The sequence below is a fragment of the Cervus canadensis genome, chromosome 24, assembly GCF_019320065.1.
Source record: "Cervus canadensis isolate Bull #8, Minnesota chromosome 24, ASM1932006v1, whole genome shotgun sequence".
Lineage (NCBI taxonomy): Eukaryota > Metazoa > Chordata > Mammalia > Artiodactyla > Cervidae > Cervus > Cervus canadensis.
Window position 1 is genome coordinate 19436248 of NC_057409.1, and position 25024 is coordinate 19461271.

The 25024-nt window shown below is 43.1% G+C and overlaps 4 protein-coding genes across 4 annotated transcripts; 2 read left to right on the top strand and 2 right to left on the bottom strand.

Moving 5' to 3' along the window:
- Positions 1-1481: 1481 nt before the first annotated feature.
- Positions 1482-1910, top strand: LOC122426825 (cytochrome c oxidase subunit 7A2, mitochondrial-like). Its single transcript, XM_043446012.1, has one exon. It carries the CDS (start codon positions 1505-1507, stop codon positions 1754-1756), a length of 252 nt encoding a protein of 83 aa, XP_043301947.1. The 5' UTR covers positions 1482-1504; the 3' UTR covers positions 1757-1910.
- Positions 1911-8833: 6923 nt separating this feature from the next.
- LOC122426823 (small cysteine and glycine repeat-containing protein 7-like) lies at positions 8834-9613 on the bottom strand. The gene has a single exon (XM_043446010.1). The coding sequence runs from the start codon at positions 9564-9566 to the stop codon at positions 9252-9254; it is 315 nt and encodes a 104-aa protein (XP_043301945.1). The 5' UTR covers positions 9567-9613; the 3' UTR covers positions 8834-9251.
- Positions 9614-11355: 1742 nt separating this feature from the next.
- LOC122426821 (small cysteine and glycine repeat-containing protein 7-like) lies at positions 11356-11918 on the top strand. Its single transcript, XM_043446009.1, has one exon. It carries the CDS (start codon positions 11403-11405, stop codon positions 11718-11720), a length of 318 nt encoding a protein of 105 aa, XP_043301944.1. The 5' UTR covers positions 11356-11402; the 3' UTR covers positions 11721-11918.
- A 5403-nt stretch (positions 11919-17321) lies between these two features.
- LOC122426824 (small cysteine and glycine repeat-containing protein 9-like) lies at positions 17322-18077 on the bottom strand. The gene has a single exon (XM_043446011.1). It carries the CDS (start codon positions 18019-18021, stop codon positions 17716-17718), a length of 306 nt encoding a protein of 101 aa, XP_043301946.1. The 5' UTR covers positions 18022-18077; the 3' UTR covers positions 17322-17715.
- Positions 18078-25024: the final 6947 nt, after the last annotated feature.

The following is a 25024-nucleotide window of genomic DNA, read 5'->3' on the forward strand; positions in this document are numbered from 1 at the left end:
TCAGTTTTCTCATCAAGAAAATGGAGAATGTAACATCTACTTCATGAAGTTTTGCAGTCAAATGTCAGCCTGTTAAACACATGATTCCTGGCCCACAATGTATACAATACATGGTGCATTTCTCTGATTTCCTAACTGAATAAATATTCATGTTAGTCACACTGCTAAAATGCACTTACTTTTTCTAAGGACTTTTACATTAATCATCTCCAGATATTTCCTTTATTTTTTCACAAACCCATTGTGTCTTAATTTGAAATGAATGCATCCCTATGACTGAAGTAGGCAAAATAGAACTTGTGATGGAAATTAACCCATCAATCTCTCTATCCTCCTTCTGCTGCTATTTTGTATAACTCAATTGAAATGCCTCCTTTGTTGGCAAATCATGTTGCCCTTTCTGGGGAGTTCACGCAGGCATCAGAGACTCAGAAAAAAATTAAATTGGGCAGAAAAAGTCAAGGTTCACCTTGTTTCTCCTGATAATTCAAGATTTTTAATCTTTTTAACTTCTCAACTAAGGGAAATATAGATTTTTAGAAACTTCTCCAAAATCTTCCTTTGTATTTCTGTAATATATTCTCCTCTAGTTTCTGTCAACATCCTCAATGCTAAGACATCTTTCATTGAGATCCTTTCCTTGAAAGTTACTTTAAAACTCAGCTCCCAAAGGAAGGACTTTACCCAGGTGCCAGAGCAGAGTAAGCAAAAAAAGAAAAAAAAAAACACACACACAGTCCAAAGGCATAACAGAAAACAAATCCTATTTCAATAAAATATTTCCCTAGACAAAAATATGTTATTGCAAGCTCCTGGTTTTGAAAAGCAAACTTCTTCAAAATTGATTTTTGGTAGGAATCTAATTAAATGTAGTTGAATTAAACTTCTAAGTGCCAAGACTATAGAGACACATTGATTAATAACTCTCCAATCTCCACCATAAAATTCATTTATCATTGATTATACACTTATGATATCCCATGAGCTCTTCAATGTAATGCCATTGTAAAAGATTGGAACCAAAAAAAGAGAAAATATGCTGTCAGCATTTTCACATGACACAGAGATTCATCAGATAGAAGATTGCATTGAAACATCCTAAAGTAATTCTTCTATTTTCTCAGCATTTCTCAAACCATTATCACAACATAAGCTATTTATGAATTTCACAATTTAGAAAAGCTATGCATAGTTTAAAAAGAGATTTCAAACACATCTTTAAAGATTAATGAAAGGTTGGGGTGGGGAAGGCCCATGAGAAAAGCTAAAAAAAAACCTTTTTATCTCATCTAGAAAAAGCTAAGGAGTAATTCAATATCTTTAAACATACAACCAGTTAGGCAAGGAGTGCCACTATAAACTATCTTTACTGAAAACATAAGAATATATTGTTGTATACAGATGATATAAGATAATTTTCTGGGGGAATCTTGTTTTTTAAAAAAATAGATGGCTCGTTGCTTGTGGTCAGTTGCCATGGTTGGTGGGCAGTAACTGAGCCAAGATGCTGCGGAGTCTTCTGGCTCTCCGTCAGATTGCTAAGAGGACCATAAGTACTGCTTCACGCAGGCAGTTTGAAAATAAGGTTCCAGAGAAACAAAAGCTGTTTCAGGAGGATAATGGAATTCCAGTGCATCTAACGGATGGGATAGCTGATCCCCTCCTGTATAGAGTCACCATGATTCTTACAGTTGGTGGGACGGCATATGCCATGTATGAACTGGCTGTGGCTTCATTTCCCAAGAAGCAGGATTGACTTCAGTTTATCCTCCCAGCCATCAGTTGGTTCAATTCCATTCATCTCTCTGTGGACCAGTAATCTGATACATAACTGAGATCTTTGAGGATCAATATTTTTTGACTTGTACTAGCTGCCACCAATAAAGCAGTCTTCACCAAGAAAAAAAAAATAGATGAAATTTCTAAGTCTAAAATATGGGCTGGGGGCAAGTGTTGTTGGAGAGTGAATAATCACACAACCTCTCAATAAAGGTTAATTTCTTAAAATAATCCTTTACTTAGGCAAACGAAGTAATAACACTTCACTAGTATCACACCGAACACCCAGCTATTGACAGATTGGTTGCCTATTACCATCTCTCTCACACACACACGTACACACACACACCCTTCTACCCTCCACCTTGCAAAGATACCCCTCTGAATGGGAAACAGATTGGGTGAACATTCGTTTCTTGATCAAGAGAGTTAACAGTAAGAACATCCTTCCATGCATGAATCTCATTGTCTTCATGGTCCTCCTCCCTGGATGGTTTGGAGACTTGAGCTACAAAAAAGCAACTGTGTAGTTTTAGAAAATTATTTTTTCCTCCTACCTCCTTTGGTTCTCAGCTAAGTCTCTCCAACAAAAGACAGATTAACAAGAGAAAAGTGTGCAAATTTATTTGCCATAAGTTTTATGTGACACCAGAGCCTTCATAAGGAAATGAAGACCCAGAGAAACAGTTAAACCTGTGAGCATTTATCTTAGGTTTGATGAAGAGGGGAGAGTCATGAAAAAATGTGATAAGACAGAAAGGGTATGAGCTAAGAGTAGTAAACCGAGGGGAACTTAGCAAGGCCTGGTCATTCACATTCCTCTCTGTGTCTCTTGGAGGTAAGGAGTCTCTTTTCCCTTGAGTGGAGGGAGGGCATCTCTCACATGAGTGTCTTAGGACCTGCTCCAGGGGAAAGTCAGTCTTTCCTGCATGTGCCATGTCTCCAATTTCTATTAAAAAATATTTAGTATGTCAAGATGCCACATTTGGGGGTAGCATGTCCTGAAACCTATCACCACCAAGTTTGGAAAGTATACATGAAAAAGAAAAGGGGAAGACCAGTAGTGCAGAGTGGCCCCTTGATGTCAGGAAAACCACAGCTGCTGGCTGCTCTGCCCTCCCTGTCCTCACTGGGAAATGCAAAGTGATCCTTTCTATCCGTCCTGGCAGGAAGCCATTGCACTCAGCTAACTATGACCAGCCAGATGGATCCTGATTATACTGTCCATTAGGTTATTTAGCTCGGGTAACTGGTGTTTTTGTCTACCCTAAATTAAATAAAAATTAGAATCATGAAAATGGCTTTTTAGCTGTAACCTCCAAGGGCTTAGTAAAGGAAAGGTCACTGTAAACAGAGAGATTATCTCACAGAAAGTAGAGCAGCGATGCTGTTATTTTAAGTGCATGAAACAAGGATGTGTTCAAATTTGGGGCAGCCTCACATACACAAAAACTGAAAGTTTTCAGATGTGTTTAAAGCATATAATATTTGCAAAAAGTCCAGACAGTTCAGATGAGTGTTTTCACCTCATACCCATTCATTCAAACCTGTGATGTATGCAGTTGCTCAGCCTCAGGCTTTTCACTACTTCATATGCTATTTTGGGGTCAACTCAAAGTATAGCTGAAGTTGAAAGCCAGACTTTCAATATCAAACAAAATAGCAGTATATATGGATTTTCAATAAGTTTGGCTCCTGATCATTAGGACAATATTAGCTTATCTTTCTGTTCTCAGAAATGGCCTCATTGCAATTATTTAGGGGAATAGGATTGAGGGATTGAACTCGAAGAAGGATAAGAGAACTTACACAAATTTCAACAAGTGCTTTTTTAAAAAGCCATTTTTTAAAAATGTTAAAAGAAGAAAGGCTTACTTCCATTAAGGCAATGATAGGCTAGATATCAGGAAAATCCTTACAGAACAATCCTTACAAAACACCTAAAACTTGTGGATATAATTTTAACTTTTTAAAATAAAAATCTGAATTGGTGATAAGTAAGAAAAATTCTCAGAGACCAAAGCAAGACAGGAAACCAGATAAGGAAGCACTGAGTCTGTCATGTGCTCAAGGCATCTGCTGATTCAGTGACATGGAGTTTGTGTTTCAGTAGCGTCCCCAAAAGGTTGCACCTTCAGTAAGTGGTAAAATAGAATAAAACGGAGTTGGGGGGAACCTAACAAAAAAGATTAATTTGGATAGAGTTGGAGGAATTTACTCTAGGAATTTGTCTTCATAATCTAGCATTCCTAATTCTGGAGCCCAATTCCTACAAGCTGTTTTTTTTTTTAAAGCTGAGAATTCAGTGTAAATTGGTGCTCAGTGGCAATGGCCCTATATACATATATGTATTAAAAGCAAATACTCTCTGGAAGTGTCCGTCAAAACAAGAATCAAAAAATTGCCTCAGATAAAATTCCACCAGATAAGAGTTTATGATAAAAAATCCAAAATCACATAAGGATATAAAATATCATAAACAAGTCAACTGAAATAATAAACAGCATAATCAGACCAACAAAGATTTTAGAGTAATCATCAGCATTAAAATATAAAATGATATATAGTATGTTTTTACACAGAAGGAAGTAATAGCAAAAGAGAGAAATACAATTCATAAAAAATGATCATGAAACAAAGGGGTGATATAGAATTAATCAGAATTTAAAACTTAATAAACATGTTAAGAGCAGTGTAGACATATATAAAAGGAAATTATAGAACTGGAAAAATATCACTTAGAATGTTGCACTTTTTTATGAGAGATAAAAACGGAAGAATTAACACACAGAGAGATTAAAGTGAGAATGTTTAACAAATCTCTCTTTGGAGTTCCTAATAGAGGTGATAGAGTGAGGAAGATTTTAAAATTACTGAAGAATTTTTCAGACGTGATCAATGTTATGTATTCTCACACCTTTGATTACTTCTGAAAGGAATCAGAAGTAGTTACTTTGGGGAAGCCCCCAAAATAAAAAAAAAAAAGACCAAAAAATAAGTGAAAACAGATTCATATCTAAGCACACTGGTAAAACTGCAGAAAACCAAGGAAAAGACAAGCAGAGAAATGAGAACTTCCACTACAAAGAAATGTCAATTAGATTGACAGTTGATTTCTCAGTGGCACATAATGGAAGCCAGAAAAACAATGGCTTCGAAGTGTTAGAGAAAATAATTGCCAGCCTTCAATTATATGCAAGGAGAAACTAAATTTTAAAAATGAGGGGGGAAATGAAGACATATTCAGACAAACAGAAATGGAGTGACTGTACTATCATCAACAGATCTTTCCTTGAAAGCAACTTCTAAAGGATGCCCTTGAGGAAGAAGGCAAATCATCCCAAAAGGAAGGGAATCCCAAAAGAAGGAATGCAAAAAAGGAGGTTAACAAAACACTGACTCCGTGTTTTCAAAAGATGACTAAATAGTGAACAACAATATATTAGTCAAAGGATGTTCAAAATTAAAGATTTTTGTATTGTTCTGAAGGAGGGCAAAAATTACACTGACTAGACACTGCTAGGACTGCATGCCAAGCAGGGAGTTGGGAAGAAGTCTATGGGGCAGGGAGGCATATGTTTATCAGCATCATGGTTTGAAATTGCTGATTCATGGCAATAATAAAATGTAGACAGAGTTTTAATCAGTTTTATTATTGCTTTTAAATTCTCTGCAGACAATTCTCCCCCTTACTACCTGTACCCAGGGCAGACAGCTCCCACGACCACCATTCTTATACATCCCTACTTCATTTATTCAAGAATTAATATGTCCAGTGTAACTACCAAAAACTTAGAGATAAATTACATAATTTATAAACAGAAGGGAGGAATAAAACATATGGGAAATGTTAACACTAAAGAACTCAAGAAAGGAATGGGAAAATTAAGGAGCATGAAAAAATAGGAAATGAGTAGTAAGAAATAAATGCAAATAATAAATGTGCTTCTAGATTGAACTACTAATTAAAACTACTAATAAAACAGAGGAAATAGAAGAGTCATTAAATGACATCCAAGGATATCACTCAAAAACACCAGAATCTGGGAAAGTATGGCTTTTTTCAACAAATGGAATTTGAGGGGAAAAGAAAAAGAGGCTGATAGTATCTTAGGAGATCTACCAACCAGTGGCTGTGTATGAATCTTGTTTGAATCCTGTTTCATACCAAGAAACTAAAGTATGAGATAATCAGGACATTCTGAACACTGACTAGAGATATTAAAGAATTATTCACATTTTTAGGTGTGATAGTAGTTGGTGGTTAGGCTTTGCGTGTGTGCTAAGTTGCGTCAATCGTGTCTGACTCTTTGCAACCCCACGGACTGTAGCCCATCAGGTTCCCCTGTCTATGGGATTCACAGGCAAGAATACTGGAGTGGGTTGCCATGTCCTCCTCCAGGGGATCCTCCTGACCCAGGGATCGAACCCACATTTCATGTCTCCTGCATGGCAGCAGGTTCTTTACCACTAGCACCACCTGGGAAGCCGGTGGTTATGCCTTAGTAAGTCCTTATTTTTAAAGAAATAAACTTGTAATCATGAGCTATTAGACCAGCCAATATTCAACAGAGGTGGTTTCACGAGTCAACCTGAGGCAGGAATCATGAGCACCATCTTAGAGGCTCCTACGATAAAGAGCTTTTGAAACTTGTTTGCAGGGAGGTGTTTTTGGTATTATTTTCATCTATTTCTCTTCTTGCCTCAATGCCCTTTGCGTCTTTGCGTCTTCCTGTCTAGAAGTTTTGTATTAATAGTTAACTTTCCTGCCCCATCCCATAGTAGTTATGGGATAGCATAGGTGATTCTTGAGCAAGATTGTTGTTCAGTTGCTTTGTCGTGTCCGACTCTTTTTGACCTCATGGACCGCAGCATGCCAGGCTTCCCTGTCCATCACTAACTCCTGGAGCTTGCTCAAACTTATGTCCATAGAGTCAGTGATGCCCTCCAACCATCTCATCCTCTGCCGTCACCTTCTCCTCCAACCTTCAATCTTTCCCAGCATCAGGGTCTTTTCCATTGAGTCAGTTCTTTGCATCAGGTGGCCAAAGTATTGGAGTTTCAGCTTCAGCATCAGTCCTTCCAATGAATATTCAGGACTGATTTCCTTTAGGATGGACTGGTTGGATCTCCTTGCAGTCCAAGAGTCTTTTCCAACACCACAGTTCAAAAGCATCAAAACCAGTGTCTCTGGTGAACAGCAGTTTAGAAGCCATAGCCCCAGGCAACAAAGAGCAGTAGATTATTTTTTAAGATCCAAGAGGACCCACCCTGGCACCTAACCTCAAAAGTGAGCCTGACTCTGGTCCCCCATATCAAGTGAGATGTATTGGCTATACTACCACATCCCCACTCTCCATTTAGCCCACTGACAGGCCCAGAACCCAACACATGCAACCTTGTATTCTGCATTTCCATTCTGAGTCTCCTCCACAGAGATATTTGTCTTGATTTTGAGCCCAGCTTTACTGTTAACTCGGAGAAGGCAATGGCACCCCACTCCAGTACTCTTGCCTGGAAAATCCCATGGACGGAGGAGCCTGGTAGGCTGCAGTCCATGGGGTCGCAAAGAGTCGGGACATGACTGAGTGACTTCACTTTCACTTTTCACTTTTTTTTTTTTTTAAATTTTTTTTTTGGTACAATGCTTGTTTTTTTGTTTGTTTGTTTGTTTGAATTTTTATTTATTTATTTATTTATTTTTTGTCATACATTGATATGAATCAGCCATAGATTTACACGTATTCCCCATCCCGATCCCCCCTCCCACCTCCCTCTCCACCCGATTCCTCTGGGTCTTCCCAGTGCACCAGGCCCAAGCACTTGTCTCATGCATCCCACCTGGGCTGGTGATCTGTTTCACCATAGATAGTATACATGCTGTTCTTTTGAAATATCCCACCCTCACATTCTCCCACAGAGTTCAAAAGTCTGTTCTGTATTTCTGTGTTTCACTTTTATGCATTAGAGAAGGAAATGGCAACCCACTCCAGTGTTCTTGCTTGGAGAATCCCAGGGATGGAGTCGCACAGAGTCAGACAGAAGTGACTTAGCAGTTACTGTTAACTTGTTTTATTTTTCTGTTGTCCACACTGGATTTTTTCCACTTTTTTGAACATAGATGTTGCATCAAAGTGAAAAGACTGAACTATTGTGATCCAGATCTCCTCAGCCTCCCATCTCTACTGCTAATGAAACAGCAAAATCTCAACAACTGGAAAAAGTTGTAGAAAATAATCAGACATGATCAGGTGCATTCAGGTTGATATGGCTGTAGACCACAGATAATAATCAGAAAAAGAAAAGGAAAAGCAGCTAAAAGGAGAAGGGAGAGAAAGAAGGGAATAGGAAAGGGAAGGGGAAAAAAAGCAGTTACCCTGTTGCTTTTAATGAAATTTAACCAGTGGAAGAAAAGTCTTCCTCCGGGAAAAATGCATTGAAAGCTTCCTTTCCCCTTAATATCCTTTCATCCTTCCTTTCCTTCATTTATTACTTTTGCTAAAGATAATTGAGAAGATAGAGGCATTGGGAGAGTTTGTGGCAATTTAATGTGTTTTATTTTTAAATATTTCAGTGTGTTTTTATTGAATGTTGCAGTGTACTGAAAAAAAATTGAAAAAAGAAAACATCACACACAAAGAACAGGAAGAAGCAAAGAAAAAGATTGAATATATCAGTAACAGAAACCCATCACAAGCTCAGATAGTCTTATTCCCACCACTGAATTCTGTATTTGGGTCCTGAAGAGAGTGGCCGTGCTTGGCTTGCAGAGCAGCTGCAGATGGGCCATGTCAGTTTGCATCAATAAAACGGAGGAGTCGACACATTAGGGTGTAAGGGAGGGAGGGGTCACGGAGGCAAAGTGATGTTTCACTGGGAAGAGAGGTTGGTCCCCCTAGACCTGGCAGAACTTCTTATATGACCTTTGCTTGCGATGCTGCCACTGCGAGGGAGTTGAAGGCTTTGTTCAAAGACTAATTCTCTCCAAAGTTTCAGAACAGACAAACCAGGAATCAGTGTGATCAAAATACAATGAAGACAAAAGACTGGTTTCTTATGGGTATCTAGTTTTTATTTTATTAGGAAATTTGGACAACATTATGGGATAACTAAGAACACAAAAGGGAAAAAAGAAAACCATGCCTGCAGGCAGGGAAAAGTAGATCAAGGAAGGAGCCGCATGGTGCTATTCAGCTGCATGTATTCACATCCACCAAACCAAACATTAGGAATCAAGATTTCGTTCGGCTGAGTTTACTGATGTGCACAATCACTCAGGTACTGGGCTGCACACAGAATTTTTCCATTAGATGTTTCCTTTTTAGTTGGGAAACTTTCCAGATGAAGGGATTTGTGGTACCAAAGAAAGCCAGGAAGAGGGTCCAGGACCATAAAGTAGAGGAAAAACGGGTGAGAAGGCGGGAAATCTTACCAACAGGATGGGTACCAGCAGCACCCGAAGAGCAGCCCATCTAGTGGCAGCACTGCTTGTGGCAGCTGCACTTCTGCTGGCAGCAGCCCTTCTGCTGGCAACAGCCCTTCCCACCGCCGCAGCCACACGAGTTGCAGCTGCAGGTGCGGCGGTGGCAGCAGACCACGGGGACGCTGCAGCAGCCCCCGCAGCAGCCGTAGCAGCAGGGGCAGCAGCTGGTGCAGCAGCCCACCCGGTAGCACCTGCAGCTGCTGCAGCCGCCGCAGCCCCCGCCGCAGCCGCCGCCGCAGCCCCCGCCGCCGCCGCCGCAGCCCCCGCCGCAGCCGCCGCAACTTCCACAACCACAGCAGCCCATGGTGTCGGTAGAGAGGACTCGGGAGAGGTGAGGAGCGAGATTCAGGAGGACAGGGAGGTCTGATGCCGCCTTCTGCTGGGGGAGACCCTTATATACCATCTTGGGAGACGGGAGAGGGAGTGACCCGGGACTCATGACCAGTGGTCACTTCCTCCTTGCTGCCATTGCAGCTTCCAAATAGGGTTGTCTAGGCTTCTTCCTTGTTCACATTCTTATGGACTACATTTAACCCAACAACATTTGCTAATTTTAGCTTTCCTCTTTACAATCATTTTAGAAACAAGCCAAGAGGTGCTAACCTGGTGGAGGGGATCTTTGTAGAAGCACAGTTGAGTCTAAGATTCTGAATTAAGAGGTCCTGGATTGCTATGAGTTCCCATTCTGTTTTCTCCTTAATGGTTTTCTCTCCAAATAGTTCGTTGAAATCACCCTGCTTTCACAGAAATTTTGAGAGGCAGGCAAGTCAACGTGAATGTCCACACTGAACAAGCCATTCTCTTTCAAAGTTTTCCCCTTTGTTAGCATTGTGTCCTTTCTGCCTCATTACATTGGCCCTTTTAGTTCTTATGAAGCTACATGTTCACAGCTTTATTTCCAAAAATTGTTTTTGAATGAAATTAACTTCTTTCCTTTTTGTAACCTCAAAAGCTGTCTACTAGAAGCCTTGATCCATGCTCTTCTCTCTCACTGTACACTATCTCCCTGAATCTCATGTCCACACCCGTGGTTTCCATTTCCCCATGTATATGCCTGGATTTGTTCCTTGGATGCATACATCCAGCTTGGAATCTTCTTCAGATTCCACACTTAGCCAACCTGCAGTCCACCTTCTCCCTGCAGGCATCTCAGAGGCACCTCCAGTGTCACTTGTCCCAGACTCAAGTCATAATCTTCCCTGACTCCCCCTCCCCCCAAAATGTAAGTCAGCTACTTACACAGGGGTGCTTCTCTCAGACATCAACTGATGTCATATCGTCAAAGACAAAATAAGTCCCTTATCCAAAGCTACACATGCCAAGAACTACACTATTAGTATGCAGACTCTTCAGAGGATCTGTTGGGCTGGCCAAAAACTTCGTTTGGGTTTTTTCATGTGAGGTTAAACCCAAACAAACATTTTGGCCACTTCAATATTTCTGTTTTTAAAAGAATCATTACAGCCTGGCTGTGAGAAGATAAATCACAATGATACATGTCAAACGAAGAGGTGAAGAATGAAAACTTCTAGCCTCAGCAGTTCCCACTGGTCACAAAGCCTGATCACAACATCTGGCCTTGTTTGGAATTTGTAGCCATTTTCACATCCCCAGCTTCTAATGTCACTATACTGCAAACTCTTTGAGGTCAGGGATTGTACCTTAAGCTTCACTGTCCCAACCCCCTTGGAAGCTCACAGATCACTTGGCCTGGGGGCTGTCCAGTGGCAGGTGTGAGCTGCAGATGACCCTGCCCAGCGGTCACACTCACAGTGATGTTCCCCTGGTATTGCGGGATGATGGAGAAGTCTGCCCATCCCTGTAGACACCAGTTTTCAGCATGCTTCCCTGGAACATTGAGGCCTTTTCAAATTGCATTGGAATATAGTTTTATGAAGAAAAAAAAAACAACATTGAAAATTTGGTAAAGACAAAGATATCTAAAAGGGAAGTAAATAAGAGATGATGCAGTCTTCCATGTAAATCCAGACAAATAGCAACAAGGAAGTGGTCATGTGTCTTCCCTCTCCTGTTCCCAGGGCTGGTATATAAGGGTCCCCTCCAGCAGAAGCTGACATTCGACCTCCCTCTCCTCCTGAGTCTCGCTCCTCACCTCTCCTGAGTCCTCTCTACCGACACCATGGGCTGCTGTGGTTGTGGAAGTTGCGGCGGCTGCGGCGGGGGCTGCGGCGGGGGCTGCGGCGGGGGCTGCGGCGGCGGCTGCGGCGGTGGCTGCGGCGGCTGCAACAGCTGCAGGTGCTACCGGGTGGGCTGCTGCACCAGCTGCTGCCCCTGCTGCTACGGCTGCTGCGGGGGCTGCTGCAGCGTCCCCGTGGTCTGCTGCCACCGCCGCACCTGCAGCTGCAACTCGTGTGGCTGCGGCGGTGGGAAGGGCTGTTGCCAGCAGAAGGGCTGCTGCCAGCAGAAGTGCTGCTGCCACAAGCAGTGCTGTCACTAGGCTGCCAGTCTGGCTTCTGGGAAGATGCTGCAGGGAGCCATGTTCTAGGTAAGACTCCTCCCTCCCTTCTGTCTGCTCCTCTTTGACTTGTAAGTCACAAGCATGGCTGGATCCTTATCATCAGTCCACGGAGATCTCACATTTCTGGAGTTTCTGTTTTCCTGCCTGCATTTAATAAACACCAACCAAAATAATAAATGTGTAGTCTTCTCTGTTTTGTGGGGGGGTGGTGGGGTGGGTGTGTGCGTTCAGTCGCTCGGTCGTGTCTGACTCCTTGTGATCCCATGGGCTGTAGCCTGACATGCTCCTCTGTCCATGGGATTTGTCAGGCAAAAATACTGGAGTGGGTTGCCATATCCTACTCCAGGGGATCTTCCCGACTCAGGGATCAAACCTGGGCCTCTGGCTTTGGCAAACAGATTTTTTACCACTGTGCCACCTGAGAAGCCCCCTTCTCTGTCAATTACTGTTCAAATCATGTTCTCAATAAAATTGAGTCAAGATGGTTGATGTTCCACGTTCTCAAAGTGCCTCTAACTTTGTGTTTGTTTGTGTCCTCTTTTCACCATTTCATTGGCATCCCTGTATACACAAAGCAACTGTTGTCTTAACAAATTGCATTAGTGTTAGTTGTGGCTTCCCTGGTGGCTCAGAGGGTAAAGATTCTGCCTGCAATACAGGAGACCTGGATTTGCATTAAAACAAGATCCATCTCTTTTCTCTTTCCAGTCTCTCAACAGTCTATCAGGAGAAATGTGTTTTCATCTCAATAGACAAGGCAGATGTTACATAAGTAAAGACAGTAATGAATCAAAAACTAGATAGATTTTTTGTCATAGATGTAGTTAGTGAATGAATAATCCTGTGGGTTTATAAAGAAGCAAGGGATTAGGGGCACATCCTCAGTGTTAGCACTTCAATGTGGTACACTAGACTCTCCCCAAATCTCTCCCTGGATAGTGTCTTAGTAGCAGAAGTCTTAGTGCATCAGTAAATATTTATACAGATCCTGCATGGTCATGGGGTCACTTAGGAGCATGGTCACATTTAGGCTCACGTTTATGATGATCACTCTTCGTCTCCTCATAGAGCTTCCTTCTTCTGCATTTTGATCATAATTGCCATGCCTCATTACTGAGAAGAAAATGGCCATGCACTCCAGTATTCTTGCCTGGGAGATCCCATGGACAGAGGAGCCTGGTGCCTACACTCCATGGGGTCTCAAGGAGTTGGACATGACTTAGTAACTAGACAACAACAACAGCAACAACTTCAAAAAGCAACATAAATGGAGGCGTTGGGTCCCGCACACTCCTTTGCCACTAGCTCTACAGTTCATGTGTGCTTTCCAACGAGGCATCCCCCTCACTGAGCATCCATATCATCCAGCTCAGACCTCCCAGAGCCAGACCACAAAGTTCAGCTCTAGCCAAGACCAGCACCATGGATGTCTGAGACCAGCCTCTGCAAACGACAAGATCAGCCCTCTGTTACAACGTGAGACTGTGAGCGTCGGTATCCAAATAATCAAAAAGGGCACCGTTCCCTGAAGAGTCCATATACATGATAAAATGTGTCCCCAAACACCCCTTCCGTCACTTTCCCATATCTCTCCCTGGCCCTTTTCTGCACACTCCAGCTGCGTAATCCATCATGGTCGGTTCGGGGTTCCCAGCTGAGTCGGACAGGAGAGTCAAGCCTGAGGGAAGCCAAGCCCCTAGGAAACATCTCCCAGAAGGACATTCTGGCACCAACCCCACAGGCTCACTTGGGGCATCTTCTTGTCCCTCTACACAGACCTTGGCACAAGGCAGATGTTTAAACGGGTTGAACTAACCAAATGGAACAAAATAATCAAAGGAGACATGAGTGAAGTAACCATGTCAGGTAAGACTTCCAACGGAGGTCTTTCTTCTCGGCTCCTTGGAATTCAGAAGACAGCATTTGACGAGGGGGTGTGTCTCCCCACATTCTAAGTTGACGAGGTAGGTTTTGGCAGCCATCTGACTCTGTTTTCGTGTTTTTTCCCACCTCCAAGAGCTCTGAGTCTCTAGTACTCTCTGGTTACCCAACCTCCCCTTAGTTAATCTCAGCCTCAAGGATTCATCCCCGGGACCCCTACTCTCTGACTCATCCTTCCAGTCCCATACTTCACCCTTAGAACCGTGATCATCACATGGCTATTCCCAGCTGGGAGGGAGTGGTCAAGAGAGAAGCCCCATCCATCTTTCTTACACAACTTTTCTTCACTGGGGATCCTTGAGGCAGTTTTCCCACAAAGAAAGGCTGAGCAGATGAATTCTGGAGATAGAGCCACTCCTCCTATGGAAGATAGAACCCTTTTCAGGCAGTTGGTCCCTTGTCCCTCTCATTAGACATGTGCATTTGCTTTCAGTCACTGTCAATAAAAGACGTGAGGCTGTCAGGATGAAAGAGGTGTCATATTCACCATTGACACTGATTTGTGAGAAAGGGACCCAAATAGCCAGTCAACCACCGATATTACTGAATGTTTATTTGCCAGGCATGGAGCTGGGTCTTACAGGGGGATACCAAGAAGACACCATTCCTTCAGGTAGATAGGTGACAGTTTGATAAAGAAAAGAAGATATGTGTAAATCCATTAAGGCTACAGAGAAACAAAGCAAAGCAAATATAGGTCACTAGCAAAATCACATGAATGAAGGACATGTGATATGACATCTCTAGGTTGTGTTGCTCTTTTCTTATGAGTTGAACTGTGTCCCCCACTCCTGCTCAAATCAATATGTTGAAGGTGAAGCCCTAACCCCTAGTGCTTTGGAAGCTGACTATATGTAGAGATAAAATATTTAAGGATGTAATTAAGTTAAAAAAAGATCATTAAAGTGGGTCCTAAACACATGTGGCCGGTGCCCTTCTAAGAAGAGGAAGTAAGGACACAGACATGCCCAGAGGGAAGACCATGTGAGGACATGCAGGATGGCAGCCATCTGCAACCAAGGAGAGAGGCTGCAGAAGAAACTTAACCGCTGAAATCTGGATCTTCCAGCTGAGGAACTTGGACTTGATTGGACTTGCGGCCTCTATAATTGTGAGAAAACAAACTCCTGTTTAAGCCACCCAGTTTGTCCTACTTTGTTATGGCAGCCCTTGCAAAAAAATACACTCTCTCGGTAATGCGTGATGAGTATCAACCACATGTGTTTCTGTGGGTGTTGAGCTGTATGCCTAAAGAGATGCTGTGACTTAGGTGAACCTGTGTAATGAATCATTCTTGATGTTTAAATGAAAGAAACATGCTGCTGTTGTATTCACGATGTGGTCCAGGTATGCAGCCTGGTTCCTGGCTTTCCTTGACATGCTCTGCTCTCTCCCTCCTTCTGAACATGGTCCACACTTAATTCCCATCACATGAAACTACCATGAAATTCACAAGGAAGTCAGACAGACTCTATGCATGGACAGGGTGGGGAGAGGGTGTGATGGAGGTTGGAGAGTGTAGGAGGAGCATTCTGAGTTCACAGAGTCTACCGCCGCCGCCACCGTCATCAAGTCACTTCAGTCGTGTCCGACTCTGTGCGACCCCATAGACGGCAGCCCACCAGGCTCTGCCGTCCCTGGGATTCTCCAGGCAAGAACACTGGAGTGGGCTGCCATTTCCTTCTACACCGTACCTCAATTGGTGAATAGTTTGCTTTCTGTAATCCTACTGAGAATTTGGATCTTCACTAGGTTATCTGAATAATTGGCATAAACAGTCTGTGTGCTTTACTGTGGGAAACAGATAAGCAGGGCCTACAGGAATTTGCAAATTAAGTGGGAATAATATCAGATTGAAAAATGAAAAGATTTGCTGAGCTCAACTGAGCTACAGAAAATATTTTCTTTCTTACATTGTGACCCATCATTTTCTTCTCAGTACTTAGTCCATCTGAGAAACTCATGCCTGTCACAAAGGAATGAGGAAACTTATGCAAAAACAATGATTCTGACCACCCCATCTTGGGACAACAGCCTCTGCCACTCTCTGGCTCTTGTACAAACTGGACCACATGTGACGGAGAAAACATACACTGAAAAGGTCACATGGAACAAGAAGCCACACGGGTCAGTGCAATGAACCTGTTCTGTGTGTTTGTAAGAATGGTCTTCCTACCTCTGATAGAAACACCTAGAAGGCCAGGCATCACACTTAGCCTTGGATTATAATTATTTGTGTGCACATCCATCCCCCGCAAACATTCCAAGGCAGAGTCTGCTCCATCTTTGAACTGGCATCATCTTTTTAGACCTACTTTTATACCTAGGAGCCTTTCAATGAATGTTTGTCAACAGAAAGCAAACTCTTGTGAAATATTCAAATCCTTCTAAATTTTATCATGGTTTAAATCATAAAATATCACTTGTATTTCACCTTGCATCTTCAAAGTGAATGATGGTTATCGAGGATTAACTAAGGTCTAGTTTCCTCTAGGAATGAGAGAGGTAGATCTTACCCATATAATGATTTTCCAACAGGAAAGGACTTCCAACAGTCTGGCAAAGGGACACAGGTGAGATGACTGCTCAAAGTCCCAATAGGCTTAAGAGTCTAAGAAACAGAAATAAATACACAAAAGCATAAATTAAAGCTTAAGCTATTAAGATCTGATATAAATTAGAAAGAAACCCTGTCTTAACAATAAACCCCTAGTGAGGGTAAATTATTCTGTTGGTCAAAAAGTTTGTTCGGGTTTTTTGTATGATCTTACTTTTTGGGCAACCCAATAACACAAACAGAAAAGCAAGCAGCAGTTACTTGAAAAGAACCAGTGGGGCCTAAGGCTGGTGCAAGTGATCTAACATAACATAAATACCACATCCACCAGTGCCAACTCATTTAGCACAACCTGATGGTATTGATTTTTGTAGTTGTTTTGTTTGTTTTAGTCACTAAGTCACGACCCACTCCTTGCAACTCCATGGACGATAGCACTGCCAGGCTTCTCTGTCCATGGGATTTCCCAGGCAAGAATACTGGAGTGGGTTGCCATTTCCTTGTCCAGGGGATTTATTCCCAACCCAGGGATCAAACCTGTGTCTCCTGCATTGGCAGCCATATTCTTTACCACTGAGCCGCCAGGGGAAGCTAAACAAATAATAGGAAAATTCTAAATGTGCACTGCTACCTGAATTTATATGGGGAAAAAAATGAAAGGGCCTACACTGCAGAGGTGGAACTCTGCCCTCCAAGCAAAGAGTAAATGGCCCCAGTGGATGGAAATCTTAAGGCAATGTGGTCATCCATATTTTGGTAGTAGATGTATTTATGAAAACTTTGTTTAAACTGGTTCTTTGTGAATAATACAGGGCTTTTAATAAATTAGAAAAAACATCCATCTGTAAATAAAACTGTTACCTCAAAACTGAATTCAAATTGCGGACAAAGCCACACTTTCAAGCATGTTTGTTCTGCTTGCGTTGAAACTGAAGTTCATAGACAGTGGAGACAGAAAAACCGTTCTCATGGGCCTTCCTGGCTCCACTGTTACTACCCCTCCACCAAGAGACTTTTAAGAGATTGAGATCTTCTAGGAGGTGGAATATGATTAACCCAAAACAAAGGCAAAGAGAAACTTCTACATGATAAATTGAATTATTTTATTAGGAAATTTAGAAAACAGTTGCTGATAAATAGAAATACATGATAGAAAAGGTACAGAGATAAAAGCATGTAATTGGGAATGAAATGTGCATCTAAAGGATATTGGAATGATCCTATTTGATGGAGCTCAGTGATGTCGACTCTTCTTTAGGAGTCAGGTTGTACTTGGGCCTTTCTTTTGGGTGTTTGCTAATCGATTGGGAACTTTTCAGGGAGGGAAACTGAAAATACCCAAAGCAGAAGAGATAGGAATCCAAATCCAGGAGCAAAGTTGCAGCCCAGGAAGGTAAGTCCCAGAATCCCAGGTGGATGTCAGGTAGGTGATGAACAGGGTAGAGAGACGTCCAGAACAGAGGCTGAGCTGGTCACCTAGTGGCAGCACTGCTTCTGGCAGCTGCACTTCTGCTGGCAGCAGCCTTTCTGCTGGCAACAGCCCTTCCCGCCCCCGCAGCCACACGAGTTGCAGCTGCAGGTGCGGCGGTGGCAGCAGACCACGGGGACGCTGCAGCAGCCCCCGCAGCAGCCGTAGCAGCAGGGGCAGCAGCTGGTGCAGCAGCCCACCCGGTAGCACCTGCAGCTGTTGCAGCCGCCGCAGCCCCCGCCGCAGCCCCCGCCGCAGCCGCCGCCGCAGCCCCCGCCGCAGCCGCCGCAACTTCCACAACCACAGCAGCCCATGGTGTCGGTAGAGAGGACTCTGAGTAGAGAGGAGAGGTGAGCAGGGAGACTCAGGAGGTGAAGAGGGTCTGATGCCTGCCTCCACCGAGGGCCCCTTAAATACCATCTCTGGGGAGAGAAGTGACCTAAGCCTCGAGGTCACGTCCCTGCTGTTGATGCAGATACCCAGAGTGGAATCTCACATGGCCTTGTGTACTTCCTTAGTGGATCCTTCTCACTTAAAAAACTTGCTAAATTTAGCTTTCTCTTGTCTTTTTAAAGCCATCTTTAAAAATAGAACAGGAAACAACTATTAACCCCCTTTTCTCTCTAGGGAGTTGTAAAGGTCTGAATGGACCAGAATTCTTTGGCTGCTTTGACATCTCTCAGCCCTGTCAGCCCAGGACAGAGATTGTTCATTCCCGATTACCAGGTTGGAAAAACATTGTTTCAGGGGAACATTTTGAACTTGAAAGGGAAATGGGATTCCCGGTCACATTATTTCATCCTGGGATAATTCCTCATCCTCTACCGCAGGTTAGGACTCTGATTCAGAAGAGAATAGTCCTGTGTTATCAGGGGTTACTCCAGGACATGCTTTCAGTTATGTCAGATGATAGAAGCACATCCTAAGAAGAACATTCCCAAGTCACCTGCCAGATTTAAGGACACTTCTGCTATCATCAGCCTGTTCAAAAAGGACAAGCAGCAACAGAGATGCAGACACAGAACAGACTTGCGGACCCAATGGGAGAGGGTTGGACAAGTTGAGAGAGTAGAATTGAAACATATGCTTTATCATGTTTGGAACAGATAGCCAATGGGAATTTGTTGCATGATGTAGGGGTCTCAACCCAGTACTCTGTGACAGGCTGGAGGGGAGGGAGGTTCAAGAGGGAGGGGACATGTTTCAGCTTATTCCCTGGTGGCTCAGATGGTAAAGAATCAGCTGGCAATGTGGGAGACCTGGGTTTGATCCCTGGGTTGGGAAGATCCCCTGGAGAAGTGCATGGCAACTGACTCCAGTATTCTTGCCTGGATGATCCCATGGACAGAGAAGCCGGGTGGGATACAGTCCATGGCAAAGAGTCGGACACGGCTGACTGAGTAACACACATGGCTGATACATGTTGATGCATGACAGAAACCAATACAACGCTGTGAAGCAATTATCCCCCAATTAAAAATAAATAAATAAATAAAAAGCAGGACAAACCAAAAGACATGTCTCTGTGTGGCTGGGGTGGTCAGGGACCATCCACGTGGAATACTTACTTGAAATTCTTGCTTTCACATGGTTGCCACTGCACAGACAACTCTTTCCTGCTAGAGGCAATCACTGGAGTCTGCAGGTCAGGTTTTCTTTTTTTGTTTGTTTGTTTGTTTTTTTAGTTCTACCACTTTATTGCTACCAACCCATCTCCCTCCACCCTCGTGCACACATGCTCAGTCATGTGATCCCATGGACTTCAGCCCGCCAGACTCCTCTGTCCATGGACTTTTCCAGGCAAGAATACTGGAGCGGGTTGCGATTTCCTTCTCCATGCAGATCAGGTTTATTAGCCATTCTCAGATGATTAAAACACTCCTATGTGTCACCCTCAAAGAACACTGCAGTCAAGGAGGAAAATACTTTTTGCAGCAAATGAAACTTGAACCCATGGGCTCTGCAGTTGCCTTCACATACACCCAGAGGACTAAAAAGTTTCCTTATCCAGTGACTATACTTTTCTGACTCCAAAGAACATGCAGCTACTTCTATAGTGCTGGGCTTCAATCAGTTACTTGTGTATTAGTATCAGAGTTTACTACAAGATGGCAGAGTAGACTGAACAACCATCGACAGGAGAATGTTGGATTCCACCAAAAAAAAAAAAGATACCCCATGTCCAAGGGCAAAGCAGAAGCCCAAGAAAGACAGTAGGAAGGGCAAAATCATGTTTAGAATCAAACCCCATACCCACTCAGAGGGCTCAAACATACTTGTGTGCACCAGGACCCAGAAATCCCACAGAGACTGAGTCAGAACTGTGTTTGAGTGTCTCCTGCAGAGGGATGGGTCAGCAGTGGCCTGCCGCAGGGGAAGGGGCTCTGGGTGCAGCAGACCTGGATATGGCATAAGCCCTCTTGAAGGAGGTCACCATTAACCCCACCATAGAGCTGCCAGAACTTACACAGGACTAGGGAAACAGACTCTTGGATGGCACAAACAAAACCTTGTGTGCACCAGGACCCAGGAGAAAGGAGCAGTAACCCCACAAGAGACTGGCCCAGACATGCCCATGAGTGTCCAGGAGTCTCTGGTGGAGGTGTGGGTAGGCAGTGGCCTGCTACAGGGTTGGGGTCACTGAGTGCAGCAGTGCATGCATGGAACATTTTGGAGGAGGTCACCATTATCTTCATCACCTCCACCATAGCGTGACATCAGGTCAAACAACTGGGAGGGAAGATAGCCCCAGCCATCAACAGAAAATTGGATTGAAGATTCACTGAGCATGGCCCTGCCTCCCCGCTGCTGACCCATGCCTCTGCAGGAGACACTCAATCACAGTTCTGACTCAGTCTCTGTGGGGTCTCTAGGGGGTCTCTGGGTCCTGGTGCACACAAGGTTTGTTTGAGCCCTCTGAGCGTCTCTGCTGGGTATGGGGTTTGATTCTAAACATGATTTCACCCCTCCTACGTCTTGCTGGGGCTTCTCTTTTGCCCTTGAAGGTGAGGTATCTTTTTTTGGTGGGATCCAACATTCTCCTGTCAATGGTTGTTCAGTAGCGAGTTGTAATTTTGCAGTTTTCACAAGAGGAGATGAGGGCACATCCTTTTACTCCACCATCTTGTAGTAAACTCTGATACTACAAGACCCAGACCCAGACTACAAGAACAAGACCCAGTTTCCCCCTCAGCCTCTCCCATCAGGAAGCTTCCATAAGCCTCTTATCCATATCCATCAGAGGGCAGACAGAATGAAAACCACAATAACAGAAAACTAACCAAACTGATCACAGGGACCACAGCCTTGTCTAACTCAATGAAACTATGAGCCATGCCATGTAGGTCCACCCAAAATAGATGGGTCATGGTGGAGAGTTCTGACAAAACGTGGTCCACTGGAGAAGGGAATGGCAAACCATTTCAGTATTCTTGCCATGAACAGTATGAAAAGGCAAAAAGATAGGACACTGAAAGATGAACTCCCCAGGTCACTAGGTGCCCAATGTGCATGTGCTACTGGAGATCAGTGGAGAAATAACTCCAGAAAGAATGAAGAGACAAAGCCAAAGCAAAAACAACACCCAGCTATGGATGTGACTGGTGATGGAAGTAGTCCAATGCTGTAAAGAGCAATATTGCATAGGAAATGGGAATGTTAGGTCCACGAATCCAGGTAAATTGGAAGTGGTCAAACAGGAGATGGCAAGAGTGAACATCAACATTTTAGGAATCAGTGAACTAAAATGGACTGGAATGGGTGAATTTAACTCAGATGACCATTATATCTACTACTGTGGGCAAGAATCCCTTAGAAGAAAAAGAGTAGCCATCAGAGTCAACAAAAGAGTCTGAAGTGCAGCACTTGGATGCAACCTCAAAAACGACAGAGTGATCTCTGTTCATACCTAAGGCAAACCATTCAATATCACGGTAATCCAAGCCTATGCCCCAACCAGTAATGCTGAAGAAGCTGAAGTTGAATGGTTCTATGAAGACCTACAAGACCTTCTAGAACTAACACCCAAAAAAGATGTCCTTTTCATTATACGGGACTGGAATGCAGAAGTAGGAAGTTAAGAGATACCTGGAGTAACAGGCAAATTTGGCCTTGGAGTACAAAATGAAGCAGGGCAAAGGCTAACAGAGTTTTGCTAAGAGAACGCACTGGTCATAGCAAACATCCTCTTCCAACAACATAAGAGAAGACTTTACACATGGACATCACCAGATGGTCAATATCGAAATCAGATATTATATGCTTGGCAGCAAAGATGGAGATGCTCTATACAGTCAGCAAACGCAAGACAGGGAGCTGACTGTGGCTCAGATTATGAACTCCTTCTTGCCAAATTCAGACTGAAATTGAAGAAAGTAGGGAAAACCAGTAGACCATTGAGATATGAGCTAAATCAAATCCCTTATGATTATACAGTGAAAGTAAGAAATAGATTCAAGGGATTAGACATGATAGAGTGCCTGAAGAACTATGGATGGATGTTCATGACATTCTACAGGAAGAAGTGATCAAGCCCATCCCGAAGAAAAAGAAATGCAAAAAGGCAAAACAGTTTTCTGAGGAGGCCTTACAAATAGCTGAGAAAAGAAGAGAAGCTAAAGGCAATGAGAAAAGGAAAGATATACCCATTTGAATGCAGAATTCCAAAGAAAAGCAAGGAAAAATAAGAAAGCCTTCCTCAGTGATCAGTGCAAAGAAATACAGGAAAACAATAGAATAGGAAAGACTAGAGTTCTCTTCAAGAAAACTAGAGATACCAAGGGAATATTTCATGCAAGGATGGGCACAATAAAGGACAGAAAAGGTATGGACATAACAGAAGCAGAAGATATTAAGAAGAGGTGGCAAGAATACACAGAAGAACCATACAAAAAACATCTTCATGACCCAGATAATCATGATGGTGTGATCACTCACCTAGAGCCAGACATCTGGAATGTGAAGTCAAGTGGGCCTTAGGAAGCAACATTACAAAGCTAGTGGAGGTGATGGAACTCCAGTTGAGCTATTTCAAATCCTGAAAGATGATGCTGTGAAAGTGCTGCACTCAATATGCCAGCAAATTTGGAAAACTCAGCAGTGGCCACAGGACTGGAAAAGGTCAGTTTTCATTCCAATCCCAAAGAAAAGCAATGCCAAAGAATGCTCAAACTACTGCACAATTGCACTCATCTCACACACTAGTAAAGTAATGCTTTAAATTCTCCAAGCCAGGTTTCAACAACACGTGAACAGTGAACTTCCAGATGTTCAAGATGGATTACAAAAGATCAGATTGCAGAGATCAAATTGCCAACATCTATTGGATCATTGAAAAAGCCAGAGAGTTCTGGAAAAAAATCTACTTCTGCTTTATTGACTATACCAAAGCCTTGACTGTGTGGATCCCAACAAACTGTGAAAAATTCTGAAAGAAATGGGAATACCAGACCACCTGACCTGCCTCCTGAGAAATCTTTATACAGGTCAAGAAGCAACAGTTAGAACTGGACATGGAACAGACTGGTTCCAAATCGGGAAAGGAGTATGTCAAGGCTGCATATTGTCACCCTGTTTATTTAACTTATATGTAGAGTACATCATGAGAAATGCTGGGCTGGATGAAGTACAAGCTGAAATCAAGACTGCCGGGAGAAATATCAATAACCTTGGATATGCAGATGACACCACCCTTATGGCAGAAAGTGAAGAAGAACTAAAGAGCCTCTTGATGAAAGTGAAAGAGGAGAGTGAAAAAGTTGGCTTAAAGCTCAACATTCAGAAAATGAATATTATGACATCCGGTCCCACCACTTCATGGCAAATAGATGGGAAAACAATGGAAACAGTGACAGACTTTAATTTTGGGGCTCCAAAATTACTGCAGATGGTGACTGCACCCATGAAATTAAAAGACACTTGCTTCTTGAAAGAAAAGCTATGGCCATAACCAACCTAAACAGTGTATTAAAAAGTAAAGACATTACTTTGCCAACAAAGGTCCACCTAGTCAAAGCTATGGTTTTTCCAGTGGTCATGTATGGATGTGAGAGTTGGACTATAAAGAAAACTGAGAGCCGAAGAACTGATGCTTTTGAACTGTGGTGTTGGAGAAGACTCAAGTCCCTTGGACTGCAAGGAGATGCAACCAGTCCATCCTAAAGGACATCAGTCCTGAATAGTCATTTGAAGGACTGATGCTGACTCTGAAACTCCAATACATTGGCCACCTGATGTGAAGAACTGACTCATTTGAAAAGACCCTGATGCTGGGAAAGATTGAAGGCGGGAGGAGAAGGGGATGACAGAGGATGAGATGGTTGGATGGCATCGCTGACTCGATGGACATGAGTTTGAGTAAGCTCCAGGAGTTGGTGATGGACAGAAATGCTTGGCATCCTGCAGTCCATGGGGTCGCAAAGAGTAGACACAACTGAGCAATTGAACTGAACTGATGGGTCACCCTCAGCCTGTCCAAGCAGCAAACAGCTGAGGAAAGCCCAGGTGCCCCTTCAGCCCTCTCTGGGACCCTGAGGGAGGAATTTGTAATTCCCCTGAAATAATGTTATGATCTGGGTCTTTAACACAGGCTCTCTTCCGGTTAGTTTTTAGTTACTTTAAGAAGTCTTAAAGATGCCTTCTGTCTACTCCTTAGAAACCCAGAAAGTTAATCAAGTAGTTGAGTGCTCTAAATACCCTGCCTACACTCACCTGACATTAGTCATTACATTTTCAGGATAACCCCTGTGTAAAACACCGAGTTCATTTCTGCTGATATTTTTTGGCTGATGTTTTGGAATGTAATCATTTTCTATGAATGTTTGGTAGTTATTCTTTCCTGTAACATAGTAAAGACAGAACTATAAAATTACTTAAAGAACTATACCAGAAAATACAGGATGAACAAGCATTTCTTCCATGCCTTCAGCTAGTATACAGTTCTTTCCAACTCTCTAATCTTCAGAATTTGTCTATTTTTATTAAAAGGGCACATGAACTTCTGATTTAATACATCTTAATACTTTCCCATTGTATAAACTGAGAGGAGGGCAGTGTAATCAGCTTAATAAATGGTTGTTGAGTTACTTCTCATCTGAGGAAGTGGCTCTGCAGGGCGCTATGAGAATTTGTGGTGGTGGTTTGGTCTGAAAGTCAAGTCCAACTTTTGCAACCCCACAGACTGTAGCCCACCAGGCTCCTTTGTCCATGGGATTCTCCAGGCAAGGACAACAGAGTGGGTTTTCATTTTCTTCTTTAGGGGATCTTCCCAACCTAGATATCAAACTCAGCTCTCCTGCATTGCAGGTAGACTTTTTCCTG

Coding starts and splice junctions, on each gene's coding strand:
- LOC122426825 (XM_043446012.1), top strand. CDS start 1,505: ATGCTGCGGAGTCTTCTGGCTCTCCGTCAGATTGCTAAGAGGACCATA.
- LOC122426823 (XM_043446010.1), bottom strand. CDS start 9,566: ATGGGCTGCTGTGGTTGTGGAAGTTGCGGCGGCTGCGGCGGGGGCTGC.
- LOC122426821 (XM_043446009.1), top strand. CDS start 11,403: ATGGGCTGCTGTGGTTGTGGAAGTTGCGGCGGCTGCGGCGGGGGCTGC.
- LOC122426824 (XM_043446011.1), bottom strand. CDS start 18,021: ATGGGCTGCTGTGGTTGTGGAAGTTGCGGCGGCTGCGGCGGGGGCTGC.